Source organism: Megascapheus bottae, chromosome 14 (assembly GCF_031878675.1).
Source record: "Megascapheus bottae isolate mThoBot1 chromosome 14, mThoBot2.hap1, whole genome shotgun sequence".
Classification (NCBI taxonomy): Eukaryota; Metazoa; Chordata; class Mammalia; order Rodentia; family Geomyidae; genus Megascapheus; species Megascapheus bottae.
The window spans coordinates 24970708-24990104 of NC_143522.1; the positions used below are offsets into that span (position 1 = coordinate 24970708).

Genomic DNA, 19397 nt, shown 5'->3' on the forward strand with positions numbered 1-19397 from the left:
ATAAAGGAACGTCTGCTGGGATTGGGTTCCAACCGCCTGGCTCATTAGCAAAATAACATCCTGACTAGGAACAGAGCCTCTCAGGGAGAGCTGAGAACAGAACAAGCTCAGGCCTCACATTTTTCCAGTTCTCTGGGGACTAAGGAGACTCACTTGACCCCCAAGGTCAGGTCAAGCTGCCATGTACAGAGACCCACAAGGCCAGCCCTCTGAGCTCTAAATCCTCATCTGCAAGGACAGCTCTGGCTTGAAGGTTCTAAAAAAAATTGTTCCACCAAGCTCTCTACCTGCAGAGCTGGGTGACTCGGATGAGTGAGAGGGAGTCCTTCCCCCAGCCCTGTTCTTCCAGAGAAGACCTCTAACCTGCACGGGAAAGGAGAGAAGCGAGGACAAGCCTTACAGGCAATAAATGATAAGCAAGACAGAGGTGAAAACACCAAGAATATGCCACCCAGTGAAAAGGCAAAGTAGGGCTCAAAGCCTCCCACTGAGCGGGACCACAGGAATCCAGTGCCCTTCTGCCCATGTGCTTCTGAGATTGCCTTCCTCCCAGATTACAGGACATGCATGCCTAAGATTCTGGTAAACAACCATTCTACCTTCATGGGCTGATCAATTTCCAACATGAGAGGCTCCACCAGGGTGACTGAGGCACCTGGCTTGCCCAGTCAGCACAAGTGCCAGGGAGAAATCCCATTTTAGGTTCAGAAGCTATAGACTCGGACAGGTTGCATGGCCTAGAATGAAGCCTTGTAGTCTTTGTGTACCTACCTGTTCCTGCCCCCTACACTCTCTTTATTCTGATGACAAAGTCAGCCCCAACAAGAATACTCCCCAAGCTGAGTGCCAGTGGCTCACAACTGTAATTCTAGCTATTCAGAAGGCTATGATTTGAGGATCACGGTTCAAAACCAGCCCACGCACAAAAGTCTGTGAGACCCTTATCTCCAATTAACCACCAGAAGAAAAGCAGACGTAGTGCTGTGGCTCAAAGTAGTACAGCACTAGGCTTGGGTTGAAGAGCTCAGGGATGATGCCCAGGCGGAGAGTTAAAGCTCCACAACCTACCAAAAAAAGAATACGCCCCAGTGCCAAGTGGCTCACTCCTGTAATCCTTGTTATTGCAGTCTTTGGAGTGTTCATCTCTATCAGATTGTAGGAGGGGCGGGGTGAGAGCATGGAGAGATGTCAAGGCAAAGAGGAAGTTCCACGCAAAGGGAAACCAAAGGCCACAATGCTAATTCCTCATAAAGAAACCTTGAAACAGCATGGTGGTGCTTACTGATACTCCTAGACACTTAGCTGGTAAAGCTGGAGGCAGAAAGGATCACGCTGAGGCCAGGGGCCAGGAATGTGGCCTAGGGGTAGAGTGCTTGCCTAGCATGCACGAAGCCCTGGGTTCCATTACTTGGTGCCAGATATACAAGAAAAAGCCAGAAATGATTCTGTGGCTCAAGTGGTAGAATGCTACCCTTGAGAAAGCCCAAGGACAGTGCCCAGATCCTGAGTTCAAACCCTGGGACTGGCAAAAAAAAAGTTTAAGGCCAGTTCAAATAAAATTGGAGCAGCCCTGTGTGCAAATGATAATAATAATAATAGTAGTAGTAGCAGTAATAATAAGCTGGAAGCATGGTTCAGTGGTAGCATCCTTGCCTAATATGTGTGAAGTACTGGATTTGATTATCCATACAAGAGGAGAGAGTAGGGAGGGAACCATAAGTCCAGGGCCTTGAGAGGTACCAGCCCTGTCATTTGTAACTGAACAACAGCCCTAGAAGAACTGCAGTTGCCTGGCATATAGCAGGTTCTCATTGTATACCTGCCACATGGGCAAGTGAAGGAATGGAGTGCTTTATACAGAAAGATGCCAGACTCACCCCAGATTTATTCCAGGAAGAGGGAAGCCATGGGACTGCACTAGGACAAGTGCCCCAGGGTGGGACCGGATGTTTCCTCAGTCTGTGGCCAGCCCTGGCTGCTGGATGGAAAGACCGTGAGGCAGAAATGAAAGTGAAATTGCCACAGAGCCGCTCTCTGCACCCCCATATCCCCAGCCCTCCTGGGAAAGGATACTGCCCTTGAAGGGCAGTCCCCTTGAAAGACTGCAGGGGGACTACTGTCTGCCTTGGCTAGGGTCCCAGCAGAGATGACATGGGTTCCATGCCCGGCCCTGGGAGGACAGGAGAGCAAGAGAGCCTATCCTTTACCAAGCACCTGCAGTGCTCACTAGGCCCTGGGGTGCAGTACCCCTGGAAGAGAGGGAAGAGAGAAACGGTCATCTGTAGTCAGTTGGCCAATCCTTGAGTTCTGAGTTCACTGTCATCTAGCCACACACTGCCCATCTGGGGCTAACAACAGCAAGAGAAGAAACTCAGAAAAGAATCTGGAATTGTCCTCTGAAGCTGGGGGAGCCAGTTAAGTTTCAGGGGTCGATCAAGTCCCAGGTGAATCCTGCTCTGCGCTCAGTGCTGAGTGACCAGGCAGGTCACAGTGCCTCTCTAGAGTCAGTTCTCCCCTCACAAACTCAGAGGGTCTCCCAACTCAGAGGGTGGGTTTCCAGTCCACAGTCATGGCTGGCTGTACAGTGAGGAGGAAATCCACCAGAGAGAAACCAACAAGCCCTCATAAAGAGCCCCAGCAGCTTCTCGGTAGCCTGAGACCTGGTGTGAGCCTCTGGTGAGTAAGGACAAAGAGGAGGAATATGGCCCTTCAGAGTCCAGCAGCCACCTGAACAGGCCCAATGTCCAATTTCCCAGTGGGGACCCTGAGTGACCCCAGGCTACACAAAGACTGCTGCTGAGGAGTCCACAGAGGAAAACACCTCCAGCTGCCCTGGTCTGATAATCAGGATCACATTTGGCCAGGGGTCCCTGGAAATGTCTTCTGTACATTAGTGGCACCTTTCAACCACACCTGTCAGTCTACTCCAGGGTAAACCTGCAGCCAGAGGCAAAAAATGCTAAAAAGGTGGGAGAGGTAAGGGGAAGACAACCACCAGCCAGGCAGAACTGGGGCACCAGGCCCTTGTGGGCTCCAACAAGGCATGAGATGGCATAGCGTGTCACCTAGTAGGGGGAGACAGGAACAAAGACTCAGGAGTCAATCACCCTCAGCCAGGACCTGCCTCTGCCTCCAATTTGTCCTGGAGAGCCCCTGCCCCACAAAGGCTGCAGTGGGGACTGGTTCGGCATTGGTTCAGACTTGTGTGTGGCCCACATCTGACAGCTGGAGGTGAAAAGCAGGACACCCTTAGGAAATGACAGAGAAGAAAGAGATTGCCAGCCCCCAGTCCCCTCCCCAGGGAGCCCTCGTCTGCCAGGGAGATCAGGACATGCATGGGCCCCTCTCACCAGTGCCTCAGGTATCTTTGGTTGGGCAAGTCTGACGAGAAGCATAGGTCTATGGCAGACAAAAGACTGCCAATGAACACAAGTACCTGCCCCAGGGGGCTACCTGCCCAGGCTTACCCTGGGCTCTGGGCAAGTGAGCTGGCCTGGGAGCCCACCAATCCACAGCCACAGCCGCTGACTTCACCAATACAAAGGCTGGACTGAGGCCGACCAGGGGGAGTATGTGTCCCCTCCCAGAGCACAGCTGCAGCCCCTCCAGCTGGGAGGAGGGTCATGAAATCACCCAGTGACCTCGATCACATTGTGAAGGGAAAGGTCGTGGAGGGACACCTGTCTGAAATGGATATGGCCTGCAGTTGTACCCTAAGCTACCAGCCCTTCCCCAGATGACACTCCTTGGAGCAAGGAGAACGCAGGACTCTGACTACCCAGCCAGGTCTGCAGAGCCTGTAGGCAGGGACCACCACCCACTAAGACTCTTTCAGCTCCTGAAGAACTCTTGGCACCTCTCATTAAATGCCACCTTCTCAAAGGCCTTCTCTGATCAACATGCTAAGTGGTCACAAGCCCTGGGCCACAATTCTCTGTAGTCTGTAGGCGACCTGGCTCTGTTTGTACTTCTCAGCCTGTTACATGCATCTGGGTGCTGAATCTTCACCTGCCCAGGTACAGGAAAGCAAGAACAAGCACAGGATCACCAGGCAGACACTAGGGATTTGCTAAATGAATGAAAGAATGGAGCCAAAGTGCTCCTTCCTGACCAGGGCTCACTCCTTCTCATCTCCCACCCTGGGGCATCCTCCCGGCCCAGAGCATTCTAAAGGAAGTATCAGGGTTTTAGAAGTAAACAGAGTCTCTTCCTTCCTGGAACCCAGAGGGAAGAGGAGAGAGGAAGGGAGGGGAATAAGGAAAGAGGGAGGGAGGGATGGAGGGAGGGAGGGAGACAGAACGTGCGAGTGTGTGCATGAATATATGTACATGTGTGCGTGTGTAAGTTGGTCCTGAAACTTGAACTCAGGGCCTAGGCATTGTCCTGGAAATTTCTGGCTCAAGGCTAGCATTGTGCCACTTGAGCCACAGCTGTACTTCCAGACTTTTTCTTTTTTAATATTTTTGGGGGGCTGGTTGCGTCTCATGGACCTTCCTGCCCAGGCTGGCTTTAAACCACGATCTTCAGATCTCAACCTCCTAAGTAGTTAGCATTATAAGCGTGAGTTGTTGGTGCCTGGCTAGAACCCACTTTTTAAAGGAGAGACAGACAATAATCAAGGCAGTGTGCAAGCCAGAAAGAACTAGCCCAGTAGCTGGGCTTCACAAAGCATTACTGAAAACATAGTCACAGAGAGAAGAAAGGGGGCTGGGAGTTTTGCCTAGTGGTAGAGTCTAGCATGCACAAAGGCCCAGGGTTCAATTCCTTAGTATCACATACATAGAAAAAAAACCAGAAGTGGTGCTGTGGCTCCAGTGGTAGAGTGCTAGCCTTGAGAAAACCCAAAGACAGTGCTCTGGCCCTGAGCCCAAGCAAAAAGAGAGAGGGGAGGGGGGGAGAGGGAGAGGGAGAGGGAGGGAAGGAGAGAGGTGTCACCCAGGAGATGTGTTGAAGAAGGCCTTCAGACATCAGCCATGCCCTGGGGCACCCTGGACAGTTAAGGATGGGTGGCCAACATATGGCAGAGAGAAGGGAGGGCTTGAGGGAGGGCTGGAGGGAGGGCAGCGGGGGTGGGAGGGGAAGAGTTTGGGCCTGCCTTCCTAGAAGGATCCTCAAATCTCCCTATCTTATCCCCACTGAGCCTTAAAAGCAGGTAGGGGGAGGGGCATTCCCAAAGGCTGTCACAGTCCTCAGCCTGGCACGATGAGGGGTCCAAACACACCAGCCTGTGAGGCCCCGCTGGAGAGACAGAGGCCACAAAGGCTGCTTTCTGAGGAGACAAAGCATCAGACTGGATTCAAACAGCCCAATGAGAACGGCCAGGCTTGCTCAACAGGCACCTTCATTTACAAGCCCCAGGACAGGCCGGGATTGTTTACAAGGAGGCTTCAGCTCACAAGGAGGCTTCAGCTCGCAGTGGTGGGAGAGCTAGCTGGCCCTAGGGCAGGGCCAGCCCCCTTCCACATCTTCTCCCTGTGACCTCCTACTAGCAAGCAGCACCCTTCAGTCCTCTCAGGAATCAAGGCCCTCCTCAAACAAGGCCGCACCCCTGTGGACCCCAGTGGTCCCCGGGATCCTTGGGGGGGAAGGCTGGGGTCAAAGGATTCAGGAAGACAGGAGGAAGGAATTTAAAAGACAGCATATTTGCAGATGAAGGAATACAATGTGTAGTTCCTGAGGGGCAATTTGCTTTCTAAGCAAATACCATTGTTTAATGTATTCACATTTTATTGTTATAAAGTGATGTACAGGGGGATTAGTTACATAAGTCAAGTAATGAGTACGTTTCTTTTTGAACAATGTCACTTTTTAAAAGCAGCTGACATAGTGTTCCCTCAACATGTAGCTTACCAGCCAGGCAAATTATAGGTCGAATGGAGCCTTCTTACCTTCATTCAACTGTTCAGAAACTGCACTCCCGAGACACTGCACTAGGCTTTTGCCTACTGCTTGAAACCTGCTAAACCATGTAGGAGGAAAAGAAACTGGGGTCCAAAGCTTACCCGCCTGGCCTGGTGCCTGCCTAGAACCTAGTGGGCCCCAACAACACAGAGAATCCCTTGGCTTTGCTAGCATAAAAGAAATGCAGACTGAGTACTGTTTCTCACCCCTGCATCCATTCGTACCCTATGCTGGGGCACAGGTGGAAATGCAAGGTCCCTGGGACTGAAACAATAAACCTGGAACCATCTCTCTGTGAGTAGTTTCAAGACTTGAAAGCAAAAGTGAGATGCCTGCCCTCTAACCCAGCCTGCAATGCACACAAGACAGGGAACAGAAGAAAACCACTGCTGTTGTCTCTTGAGACAATGGTCCAGAACTCTCTCTGAAGGAAGCTTCTCCAAGAAACAGTCTCAGGCAATTAGCAAATGCAATGAACAGTGTGTGGATGGTACCCAGGGTCTGCCTCACATCCAGGTACCTGTGGTTCATGCCTGTATTCCAAACTACTTAGAGGCTGAGAACTGAAGATCACAGTTCAAAGCCAGCCCAGGCAGAAAAGTCCCAGCGAGACTTTCATTTTTGTGGGTCATTGGGCCCGAACTCTGCCTGGGCACCGTTCCTGAGCTCTTCAGCTCAAGGCTATCACCCTACCCCTGGGCCTGGGCACTGTCCCTGAACTCTTCAGCTCAAAGCTACCGCCCTTCTCTTGAACCAAGCCCCACTTCCCGTTTTCTAGTCTTAGGTCCTTTGGTGCCAGGGCTGGCTTTGAACCTTGATCTTCAGATCTCAGCCTCCTCATAAAACACAAAACAAACTTCTCAATGACCCAATAAAACACAAGAGTAGCACCTGGCATTCATATAATTTTCTTCCCCCCTCCCTCCATAGAATAGGTAAGGGTAACACTCACTTGGGGAACCATCAGATTCAGAGACCCTGTGTTAAGGATCAGTCCCTTCATAGTAAACTCACAGATCTCACTGAGGTTCGAATCTACAACTCTACACCCCAGCAAGGTGGTCAGGTAGTATCAATCACAGACGTCCCTTGCAGTTTACTGCCAGATCCAAAAACATTAAATCTACAAGAGTCATGTGAATGTCATATGGTGGCCAGTTGTAGAGCCAGGCCTGAAACTTCAGCAGTCTCATCAAATAACCCATGATCAGACAGAGCACTGCTCTCACTGGAGGTCCAGTCTGCAACATGGATCCATATGTGCAATGCAAGCCTAGGTCTAGACTCTTCTCTCCTGCACAGATCCAAAATAGGGGCAAATTCAGCCACGAAAATGAATGAACAAAGTGCCAACCCACAGGACACTACCATTCAATTCTACTTCCATCAGCAAAATCTCCTATAAAAACTTCAGGCCAGAATGTTAAGCCATCCTAGCAAAAAGCAACATTTGAGTGGCCCTATTTCAGACGTAGAAAAAGGACTGTACCCTAGAATGTACAGTACCTAGCATGTGCCGCATCTTGAGTCTATCCATAGCCCATCCAGAGAGAGACAGAGAGAGAGAGAGAAGTGCCAGGCATGGTAGTACTTACGTATAATCTCAGCAGACAGGAGACTGAGGCAGAACGAGCCAAGTCAGGGCTAGCTTAAGGATATATAGTCACAACTACGTCTCAAAAAAAAATAAAAGTAGAGTCCTAGGAGAAGGGGCATGCCCAGTGGCACCTTATTTCCCTAGCATGCCTCCAGGAACAGTTTATCATCCACACACAACTCCTAGCTCCATGGGGGCAGGGAATCCTGATTGTACCCCCAACCAAACAACAGCCTAAAACCAGGCCTGAACTCTGGAAGGTATTTGGTAAACATGAACGTAGACAATCTCCTGGTCTCTTCTGGGCACTATTGAATAGGCCCTAGTAGGCAGTAACATGATCTGAGATGGCCCAGCATGTTTCCCACAGGCTGAGATGGTCCGGCTGGCCTTCAGGTTTCTCAAGGCCAAGAACCTTCAGAAACCTCCAAGAATGTCTGGCTTAACTGAGCAAGGAAGACACTTAACAGGTGGAAAGACGTTGGGCCTGAACTCAGAAAAATACTCTAGCTCTGCCATCTGCTGCATTTCCTGAAGCTCGGTTTCCTCTGTCCTTGTCATAAGATGAGGTAAATACAAGCATCTCAATAGAAGCTGGGCACCATGGTTCAAGCCCTGTAACACTGGCTATGAGATCTTGAGACCTCATGAGATCTTGGTTCAAGGCCAGCCTGGGGTTTAAAAAGTTTGCAAGACTCAATCTCAACCAATGGCAGGCTGGGCACAGTGACATTGCCTGTCACCACAAGCTACAGGGGGAAGTACAAATAGGACTGTAGTCCAGGCCAGTCTGGGCATAAAGCATAATCCTGTCTCAAAAATAACTAATGAGGGGGTTGGGGATTTAGCTCAGTGGAAGAGCGCTTGTCTGACAAATGCAAGGCCCTAAAATGGGTCCACAGCTTTGTGCACACGCACTCAAAACCAATGCAAAAAGGGCTGATGAAGGGACTCCAGGGACCTAGTGGTAGAGCTCTTGCCTAGCATGCACAAAGCCCTCAAAACCAATGCAAAAAGAGCTGATGAAGGGACTCCAGGGACCTAGTGGTAGAGCTCTTGCCTAGCATGCACAAAGCCCTGAGTTGGATTCCTCACATACACAGAAAAAGCAAAGTGGTGCTGTGAATCAAGTGGTAGAGCACTAGCCTTGAGAAAGTCCAAGGACAGTGCCCAGGCAAAAAAGAAAAAAAGAAAGTGAGAAAGAGAAAGAAAGGAGGGGGGGCTCAAGATCACTTATGTATTGCTTAGTAAGCACAAGGCCTTGAGTTCAAACTTCAGTACTGCCAGAAGAAGAAAAAAAAAAAAAAAAAAGCTAGGCACTGGTGGCTCATGCACAGAACAACTCAAGATGCTGAGATCTGAAGAGCATGGTTTGAAGGTTTGGAGACAGCCTGGGCAGGAAAGTCAGTGATACTCTCATCTCCACTTAATCACAGGAAAAAGCTGAAAGTGGTACTGTGGCTCAAGTGGTACAGTGGTACCACTGAGCAAGAAGAGCTCAGGGACAGTGCCCAGGCCCAGAGTTCAAGCCCCAAGACTGGTTAAAAAAAAAAGGGGGGGGGGGAATTTGGCCTAGTGGTAAGAGTGTTTGTCTAGCATGCACGAAGACCCGGGTTCAATTCCTTGGTATCACATACATAGAAAAAAAGCTGGAAGGGCCGGGAGTTTGGCCTAGTGTAAGAGTGCTTGCCTAGCATGCATGAAGACCTGGGTTTGATTCCTCGGTACCACATACATAGAAAGAAGCCAGAAGTGGTGCTGAGGCTCAAGTGGTAGAGCTCTAGCCTTGAGAAAGTCCAAGGACAGTGCTAAGGCCCTGAGCTCAAGCCCAGGACTGGCAAAAAAAAAAAAAAAAAAAAAGAAAAGAAAAGGAAACAAAAGCTGGAAGTGGTGTGTGGCTCAAGTGGTAAGGCTCTAGCCTTGAGAAAGCCCAAGGACAGTGGTCAGGCCCTGAGTTTAGACCCCACGACTGGCCAAAAAATAAATAAATAACATATACTCACTCTTTTGGGTTTTTTTCTTTTCTTTTTTCTTTTTGTGGGTCATCGGGCTTGTACTTGGCGTGGGCACAGACGCTGAGCTCTTCAGCTCAAGGCTACTACCCTACCCTTGAGCCAAGCCCCACTTCCCATTTTCTAGGGGTTACTTGGAGATAAAGAGTCTCAGGTCCTTTTGTGCCCACACTGGCTTTGAACGTTGATCCTCAGATCTCAGCCTCCTGAGTAGCTAGGATTACAGGCATCTTTGACTCACATACCAAAGTGCCTCACAAAGCCACATGCCTCTCTTACATAGGTCTTTCTGCAGAAAAGAACAGGTAAGAGAAAATGAGCTAGAAGAAACACATAAAATACAAATGCAAATGCACAGGATTATTCAGCAGCAAAGAACTGAGTAAAATTAAACAAATACAAAAATCACATGAAATCCTCCAATATTTTCAACTCATGCTTAGCCTCTCCTACTCCATTCTGGGCACTGTGAAACAAGCAGCTGAGAGGAGAGGGGAGGCAACTACAAAGTTACTGCAAGGTGAGGGGCAGAGAAGAAGGTAGGAGGGGCAAGTAAATTCAACTAGAGCCACGTCCCTAGAAGAGGGGAAGACGCTGGAGGAACAGGAACAAACAGTTAACACAAGCTGATTCAAAGGCCCATCTGCTGCTAGCCAGAGGCCCCATGCTAACAGAACAAACATTTAAAAGGGCTGGCTCTCCTACCAGCCTAAGGTAGGTGGGGCACTTCCCAGGACATAGTTCCAACCACCCACTGATGTGACTGACAAGAACTGTTCCCTCAGAGAACATGGGCATCATTACACTGGCAGAGGGCACAGCTCAGCCTTGTAAGGAAAGTGCCTCTGGGGACAAAGTAGCAGCAGCTGGATTCCTGGGAAGATAAAGAGGGCAAGGCTGCCTTCTGTGGAGCACAGGTTTGCTCTCTGAGCAAGTCTCAAGGTCCCCAAAGTAGACTCACTGGAGAAGGAAAGGAGAAGTATGGTGCTCAGAGCTGCCCCAGACCAGGCTGGGTGAAATGGTCTCTTCCTGGTTGAGGGAATGTTTTTACAAGGTCTGACATTCAACTAAACATCTCATCCCATTCCAGTCAAGCAATTCTCCCTGGAACTGACACTACTTCAAACATTCGGAGCAGAGTTCATTTCCCAACATCCCTGGCTTTTTTCACTAGAGAATTCACAGACAATTTTCCATTTTTCAAATCAAAAGTGTTGCAGACCTAGATTCTGAACACTGAAAATGACAATGTCATTCTAAAATGTCTCTGAGGCCACTAAAATCACATGAGCACCCGACAAAACACAGCAATGGCTCAGGTCTCTTAACAGTTGCTGTGTTTGCAGCAAGTTCAGAAACGCAGCCACCAGGGGGCACTGCCCTGGAAGTAATAAGGAAACAACTGAAAAACTCTGGTGTTTTCTTTTCCTTCTTAAGCTTAAGCAACAAAACATCTAAAGCTTTGCCAATGAAAACACAAAGTGGGCACCCTGGGGTTCTAGAATGACCCTGAGACCTTCTGCCTCCTCTCTGAAACGACACTTGGGCAAAGGAAGGCAACTCGATCTTGAACTCAACAACTCTTCCTTTCAAAGAAAGGTTTCTGATTTCTCCCAGATCAACAGACACCAAGGGGTCCCCTGAGCCCCTAACCCCTTAAACGTAGAGAGATCCACAAGAAGGGCAAGCCAACATACAAGTCTGGGGTGAGGACACAGCTGTGAGTCTTGGCTAGGGCTGTTTCATAAAAGAAGTCTAGAATAAGGCATGCCAAGCTAAGGACAAGCCTCAAGCCTGGGCTACAGACACAGGGTGACATAGACAGCTATCAGTTAAAAGCATGCAAGGGATTAACTGGGCTTTCCCAAGTCTTATATACAGCAGGGGGAGCTCCAGTGCCTCGCATCAGAACTGGACTTCCAGAACATACCCAAGGGGCTTCTCCAAATTTCTTCACCCTTTCCACAAGTGTGTGCATATGCAGTATAATGTTCAATGTCCTTCTTTAATGTTCCAAAAGATCTGGTTGTAAATTCCTCCTCATTTCCTTGCGAATTCTGGGCCATAATGCACATAATGTGACTATGAAAAGCCTGCTTTCTCCTAAGAGGCCTGTCTGGGAGACAGCAGCCAAACCCACACAGAGACCAAGTGCAGAACCAGCAGCTCCTGTAGACAAACCTCTGCCCCTCTGCCTGTGAGAGTCAAGAGCCTGTGGAGCAGTGGTGTAGAAGGCCCGTAGAGAGCCATGAGGGGATCTGGGGAGTTTGCTGCCAGGCCTGCCAGTGTGCGTACCAGGGCTAAGAAAATCCAACTGATTCGGGGACACCAGGGACAAAAAAAGCAAGTGAGGCTCCTCTTCAAAAATCTACCAAGTGGAGACACTGCATAACAAAAGGTGTGCACCTGGAGTTCCCAAAAGGCTCCAGGGGCCAATTCTCAAGGCTTTCTTGGAGAGGGGGACATATTGGAGAGCTTTTCAGAAGCTAGTCAGTTGTGGAGCAAGACAAACACACCTGACCCAAGACTCGGGCACTTCTGTAATTAAGAATGAGATCTATGAAAGCCTCCAGCACAGTGAGAAAGGGCGCCCAGCCCCGGTGGAAGATCATTGTACCCCCCTATCCATTTACTGACCCAGTACTCTGCACCATTCCCAAGGGAGGTACCCCACCTCTCGGCTGATGAGTCCCCTTTCTCAGACACGTGGCCCCGAATCACCACCCTGGCCAGTTCGCAAGGCTACTGCGAGGCTCTAATGAGACAGCAAATCAACACACACAAGCCAAGTACTGCTACTCGCCTCGACTGGGCTTAACCGGGCGGCATGCAATGACAGCGTCGGGGGCTGAACACAGGCGGGGCACGTAGTAGGTGCTCCACCAACGCCGGCACCCTTCTCCACTAAAGGGAAGGAGGCAAAAGAAGAAAAAACGCCGGACCCTGGCAGAAAGCGTGGGCTCCCCACCTCCCAGGTCTCACCGCCCACCCCCAGCCGCGCTCCACCGTGCCCGGGCGGCTCGGGGAGGTCCTGGGCGGCCACGGTGCACCTGAGTGCCTCGGTCCCAGCCCGTCGCCCACACCGGCCACGGATTTCCTCGGACACTGCCCGTGGCCCCATGGTTACCTGGCTGCTCGGAAGCAGCCTCCCTGCGCCCCGCTCCTTCCCGTTTCGCTCTCCCCTCCGCGTCGCCGCAGGGGCTGCGCCGGGCGCGGGCCGGGGGTCCCCGGGTGCCGGCACCGCCGTCCTCCCCCCCTTACCTGCACAGCTCGGCGAAGGCCTGGAAATTGAGCTTCTTGATTTTCTTCTCGCTCAGCCAGTAGCCAACCCTCTTCCCTTTCAGAAAGGTCTGCATCTTCCTCCTCGGGCGGGGAGTCTGGGTCCGGAGGAAATCGCCCACAGGCCGAGAGCGGGGCCGGCGCGCGCCGCGAGCGTGCGGGAGCCTCCTCCGGTGGCGGGGACGCGGAGCGGGCTCCGGCGCGCGGTCCTGCCGGGAGGGGCGGCGAGGCGGGGCCAGGGGCGTGGTCAGGGCGGGGCGGGGCCTCGAGGGGCGGGGGCGGGCCGGGAGGAGGGCTCCGCGCCGCGCGCCACTGGCCGGGCCGCGCGAGCTGGGCCGCCCCCGCCGCCCGCAGGACCCGGCGCCCGCCTGTCCGCCGGCCGGGCCCGCGGGCTGCGCCGGGGCCTCGGGTAGGGGGCCGGGCCTCCGCGAGCACCGCCCCGCACGCCCTTCCGTCCCGCACGCCCTCCCGCGGCGGCGGCGGCGGCTGGGAAGGCGGAGACGGCAGCGCGCCGCCCGAACCCTCGTCACCTTCCCCGCCCGCCGGCACGGGGTCCCCACCCTCCAGCCACGTTCGGCCGTTCCGAGCCCGGCGCGAGTCTTCCGGGCGCGCTGGGACCCCGCGGGGCGCACGAGGCCGTCCCTTCCCCGCCCGCGGTCCTCACCCGCCTCCTCGGCGGCGTCTTCGCGCGCAGCCCCCCGCGCACACCCGGGCCCGGCGCACCCGGCCGCCGCGGGAGCCCGCCGGGCGGCCGCCAGGGGGCAGCGCTGCCGCCTCTTAAAGGCGACGCGCCGGCCCTGGTGGTTGGGCGCTCGTCTGTGGCGCGGGTGGAGCGTGTCGGGTGTCGTGTAGGTAGCCCTTCCCGTGTGGCTTGACTTGCCAGAAGGGCGGAGGGGAGCCGAGGGGAGCTCTGCCCTTGGGGGTGGAGGAGCGGCTGAGCCGCGTTCCCCGGAGCATCTCCGTAACCCCAGCGGGACTGAGTCCCCACCCACCCCCCAGGCAACCATCGCGGGCGACGGCGGTGGGTGACACCACCTCTCCTCGGTGGAGGAAGTTGAGCCAGCTCAGGCCTGAGGAGATAACCACCGACCCAGACTCGGGCCCCTTTGGCCCAGGGGGAGGAGATGGGGTTTGGAGCGGGACATCCTCCGCAAGATCCTTTCCTTTCTAAGCCAGGTGTCGCGCTGTGCGTGGCGCCAGACGCAGCATGCCTGTCTCCAGAGAGCTCCAGGCACGAGGAGACGCCCTTGTCCCTCCTCAGGCCCAAGGTTTCCGTGGCAGGGCTCAAGAAAGTTTTGCGGTGGTCTTAGGGGGATAGGGGAGATTTTGAAGGCTTGAGATACGGAGGAGGGAGAGGTCAGAAATGAAAGAACCAAGTGTTAGGAAATGACAAAGACAGTCCTTGATCAGGCTTGAGTCAAGCTCCTCGGAGTCTTTCTGCCTCGATCTTGACCTTGGGGCTCTGTCCTTGGCCCAACTCTTAGGCCAGTTTTCTAGAGAATCCTGCTGAGCCCGGAAAGTTCATCACCTAACCCATCACCTCGGATCGGATCACCCTGTAAGGCCTCCCCTCAATAAGAATCCTGTTAGTCAGCTGAGCCAGAAGCAGGAGTCCTGAGGTTTCCACTTGGTAATTTTCCATCCGCAGGCCCCCAACTCTGCTCCTTGGCTATAAATACCCACTTTCCTCTGTTTTTGTTTTTGTTTTTCCCCCCTCTAGTCAGAGGGGAGTTGAGTCTTTCTCCTACTACAGACTGCTCTTTTTCCATCTTTAACTTTCATCCTTATTTTTTTTCTTTAATGGAAAAAAATGAATAGAGCATAAAAAAGATGCCAATCCTCCTTAAAGACAAAGCTCTCCGGTGAGCCTGGGACTTTGCATTCTAGGCCACTGGAGTCTAAAAGGGAAAGGGTGACAGCATTAAAAATCAACCATAGAAACACTGTTTCTGGCGGAGATATGGCAACAACATCCCAGAGCTGATGAAGCAAATGGAGGCCAAGAAGAAAAAAGGCAGGAGGCAACACTTTCTGGTTGAAGTTAACAGAAAAACTTTTATACAAGCACTGTCTGTAAGTGCTCCAGTGTGCTTAGAGCAGGGAGCTGTGAAGCTGGGTGACTCGGGGGACTTCCAGGAGACTTCACTCTCTCAACAAAAAACAAGGAGCCTAGAGTAAGACAGAGATTCTGCTGAGCATTGGAAGCCAGAGGTAACTGAGGCTGAAGTCCCAGAAACAAGGATACAGCCATTAATTTGAAATGTGCAATGGGAATATGAAGAAAAGCGGGCAGTCTGATCTGCTGAGCTGAGGGACTTGAAACTATGGCATTGGATGTGGGAGGATGAATAGATGTCTATATTCTGGGTACTGATGGCTCATGCCTGTAATTCTAGCTACTCAGTTAAAAGCCAGCCTGAGAAGAAAAGCCCAGGCTGTGAGACTCTTCCTCTCCAGTGAAGCACCAAAAAAGCAGGAACTGTGGCTCAAGTGGTAGACTGCTAGCCCTGAGCAAAAGAGTTCAGGGACAGTGCCCAGGCTCTGAGTTCAAGCCCACCATCCACACAGGTCTAGCAGTTTTGTGAAAGCGACAGAAGCAGGGTCAGTGCACTGGTATCAGTGGAACAGGAAGAAGAGTGCAACTTCAGAAAGACTTAACTTGGGGATCTTATTGAGCTCTGGGCTCAGGCTAGCCACTGAAAAGTGATTCAGAAATCTGAATCACTGTAGAAGAAAGACATTTCGAAGGATTCATTTATTTGAGATTTCTTTTTTCTGTTACTGGGGCTTGCACTCTCATGGCTGCCACTCCACAACTTGAGCCATTCCTCCAGTCCTGTAGTGTAGTGAAGGGTTGAATGGAATCAGGGTAGACCACACAGAGGTGATATCTGGGCACAAGTGTGACCAAGGTACACAATCAACTAAGCAAACCTCTGGGGTACAGTGGAGGACCTCCTCAGACAGAGGGCTACATCAGTAAGCCATTAAGCCACTGCAGGTGGCAGCAAGTGAGTGGTGAGAGCTGTGGATGATGGGGAGAGCCGGAAAGAACAGCCTGTAAGAGGCACAGGAGAGCGCGAGCAAAATGTGTGCACATGAGGATCCGGGCCTGTACACCTGGAAGAAAATGGAGTTATCCGCAGCTGAAACAGGTAAGACTATCTTGGTACGCCCTTGGGGAGGCTCAGATTAGGAGTTCTGTCTTGGACAGGCTGGGTTTGAGACAGTTGCTAGATAACTAGTGCAAACATCAAGCATGCAGTCTGATAAAACAGGCTGTAGAGTTCAGAACTGACTCAGGCTGGAGATAAAATAGGGAGTAGTCCCAGGAAAGATGTTGCTGAGAGCCACAAGACTGGATGAGATCACAGGATGTGAGCAGAGGTAAAGGTCAAGGGTGGAGCCAAGGGGTTGCAGTAGTCAGATGTTGGGGAGGAGCAGAAGGGCCAGCAAGAGGTATGAAGAAGTGAGGCTGGGAGTTTGGCCCAGTAGAAGAGTGTTTGCCTAGCATGCACAAAGACCCAGGTTCAATTCCTCAGTACCACATATACATAGAAAAAGCTGGAAATGGTGCTGTGGCTCAAGTGGTAGAGCTCTGGCCTTGAGAAAGCCCAAGGACAGTGCTCAGGCCCTGAGTTCAAGCCCCAGGACTGGCAAAAATGAGGTATGAAGCAGTAGGAGGAAAACCAGGATACCATGTAGCCTTCAGAGTCAAGTAAGGAACTATTTGAAAAGATGGTGATCATATATACAGATAGATGCATAAGAACATGGTGTGTGTGTATGTGTGTGTGTGTAGTAGTAGTAGTAGTAGTGGTAGTAGCTAGGTGCCAATGGCACAGGCCTACAATCCTAGCTATTCAAGAAGCTAAGATCTGAGTATCTCCATTTGAAGATACATAGCAAGTTGTTTGTCTCTGGACTCTTGTACCTTGATACGCTTATGCAAGCAGAGATAGTCTGCTTATTAATAGCTGCTTTGGGGAGAGAAATTGGAAAAGAAGTTCCTTAGAATGATCATTATTCAATTTGTGTTTCTTAATCTAAAATAGTTTCACTTGTGTATGTATCTGTGGGGGGGGGGATAGAGAAAGAATGAGTCCTATGGCTTGAACTCAGGGACTGAGCACTGTACCTGAGCTTTTTTATTCAAGACTAGCATTCTACCACTTGTGCCACAGGTCTACTTCTGGCTTTTTTGGGGAGTGGGAGGGGTAGTTAATTAGACATACAAGTCTCATTGACTTTCCTTCCTAGGCCAACTTTGAAAAATGATCCTCAGATCCCAACCTACTGAGTAGCTAGGACTACAGACATAAATCACTAGTGCCTGGCAAACATTTTTTTTTTTTTTTTTGGAGGACATGGGGCTTGAACTCTGGGCCTGGGCTTTGTCCCTGAGCCCTTCAGCTAAAGGCTACTCCCCTACCTCTGGAGCCACAGCGCCACCTCTGGTTTTCTAGTGGTTAATTAGAGATAAGAGTCTCAAGGTTTTTAGTCCCTGGGCTGCTTTGAACTTCAGTCCTCAGATATCAGCCTCCTGAGTAGCTGATTACAGGCATGAGCCACCACGCCCAGCTGCATACATCATATTTTAGTAAAAATTATCTTTAATTGTACAAAGTGGTTTTAATTCTACATGTCAATTTGTTTTTGTCAGTTGTGGGACTTGAACTCTGGGCCCTAAGCTCTTCAGTTCAAGGCTAGTGCTCTACACTTGAGCCACTTCCAGTTTTCTGGTGAGTAATTGGAGATAAGAGTCTCATGGACTTTTGTACTCAGGCTGGCTTTGAACCATGATCTTTATATCTCAGCCTCCTGAGTATCTAGGATTACAGGCATGAGCCACCGCGCCTGGCTCTACGTATTTATAAGTACAATAGGTGATTTTGATCAATATCACTCTTTCCCATCATTCTCCCCCATATTACTTTTTCAATGAAAAATAGGTATAACAAGGAAAAAGACACAGCTATTAGGAAAATATGTGAAGTGTTGGCACAATTCTAAGAAACATCTACTTCCTGTTGAAAGGGCTACCTGCAGAAAGCAAACATCTGAGAGGGTTGTGTTATTTTTTCACCAAATCAGAAATGGATCCAAATAGCTTTTTTTTTTTTTTTTTTTTGCCAGTCCTGGGCGTAAGCTCAGGGCCTGAGCCCTGTCCTTGGATTTTTTTCTCTCAAGGATAGAACTCTACCACTTGAGCCTCAGCACCACTTCTGGCTTTTTCTAAGTATGTGGTACCAAGGAATCGAACCCGGGTCTTTGTGCATGCTAGGCAAGCACTCTACCACTAGGCCAAACTCCCGGCCCCCAAATACCTTTTTTTTTCATATGTATATTTTAAAAAAATAACACTTCCCTAGGCTCAGTGTATAATGCCTATAATCCCAGAGGCTCAAGCAGGAGAATCACAAGTCAGAGACCAGCCTGGGCAACACAGCAATATTCTATCTGGCTCACTTTCCCAATTAAAAATAACGTTTTCCCAATGTAATAATTGTATGCTAATCTTATGTATGTTCAACTGGATTATATAGATTATAGCTTCTTATCATTTGTTAAAATACGCATACCAAGCAGACCAATATTATATTGAAGTATGTATTATATATTTTTTAAAATAACATTTTCCTCTAGAAGCATTAGTGTTATTATACCTATAAACATCACAAGTAAGAGCATCATTTTAAACTTAATCCCTATTTGCTATTGTTTGGATGTAGTCAAAGAGTATATGCAGGACGTGGTCCACTCTGGAGGAATGTTGGGGAAGAAGAACCATTAAGAGATAGAGCCTAGTGAAAGATGATTATGTCCAGTTACTGAGAAGCTGAGATAGGATCACAATTTGGTGCAAATCTAAGCAAGAATGTTAATAAGACTTTTATCTCCAATAACCAGCAAAAAGCCAGAAGCAGAGCTATGGCTCAAGTGGTAGAGTGCCAGCTTTCCCTGCACTCAAGATCCGTGTACTTCTGTGATGAAGGAAGGCAGGAAGGTGTGCTGTCCCCATTTTACTGCACGGGAGCCCTGGTGGATGATTAGCTCAAGTCACACAGCACTGCAGTAACAGCTCAGTGTTGTGGCTGCCTGTCCTCTGGGCTTCCGGGGCATTCTAGGTTTCTTGGCAAAGGGCAGGGGTAGGTCAAGGACAGAAATCCTCTCCTCTAGATCCTCTAGTTGGCCAGAGGAAAGCAGGAATGAAGGGTTCAGACAGGCAAAGCTGTGCATGGAGTTTTGAAAGGGAGCTCAGCTGCAACTGCCCTTTGTACAGGCCAATAAACCGAGGTGGAAGGAGAAGTGTGCCAGGGCGCCCACTGCACCTGTACAGAGCCCAACGCCGCTGCAGCAGTGCCAGCTCTGCTCACGTCACTTCTGTGCCCAAAGCAAAGATGGAAACCCAGTAGACAGGCTGGATATAGGACCTGGTCTCTAGGACAGCCCCCGCTGTGCTGACCCCCTTCCCAGGCCTGAGAAAAGTCCATCTCAAAGCCATCACTTCCCTCTGTGCCTGACATTTAGTGACATTCTTTTAGTCCTCCATGGCACTTGGAAAACACAGCTAGTAACTAACTATATTAAGAAATGCCATCTACAGC

At 50.6% G+C, this 19397-nt stretch overlaps 1 protein-coding gene across 4 annotated transcripts in view; it reads right to left on the reverse strand.

Moving 5' to 3' along the window:
* Positions 1-19397, reverse strand: part of Itpk1 (inositol-tetrakisphosphate 1-kinase) — a 165751-nt gene that overhangs the window by 121837 nt on the left and 24517 nt on the right. For 2 of the 4 annotated variants that reach the window (XM_090344732.1, XM_090344736.1), the window contains exon 1: positions 12772-12967. The exons of the other annotated variants lie outside the window; for them this stretch is intronic. In XM_090344732.1, coding sequence (XP_090200858.1) covers positions 12772-12866 — 95 coding nt within the window. In that variant the 5' untranslated portion in view covers positions 12867-12967. Of the gene's footprint in view, positions 1-12771; positions 12968-19397 lie in introns of those variants that run through there. 4 annotated transcript variants of the gene reach the window in all.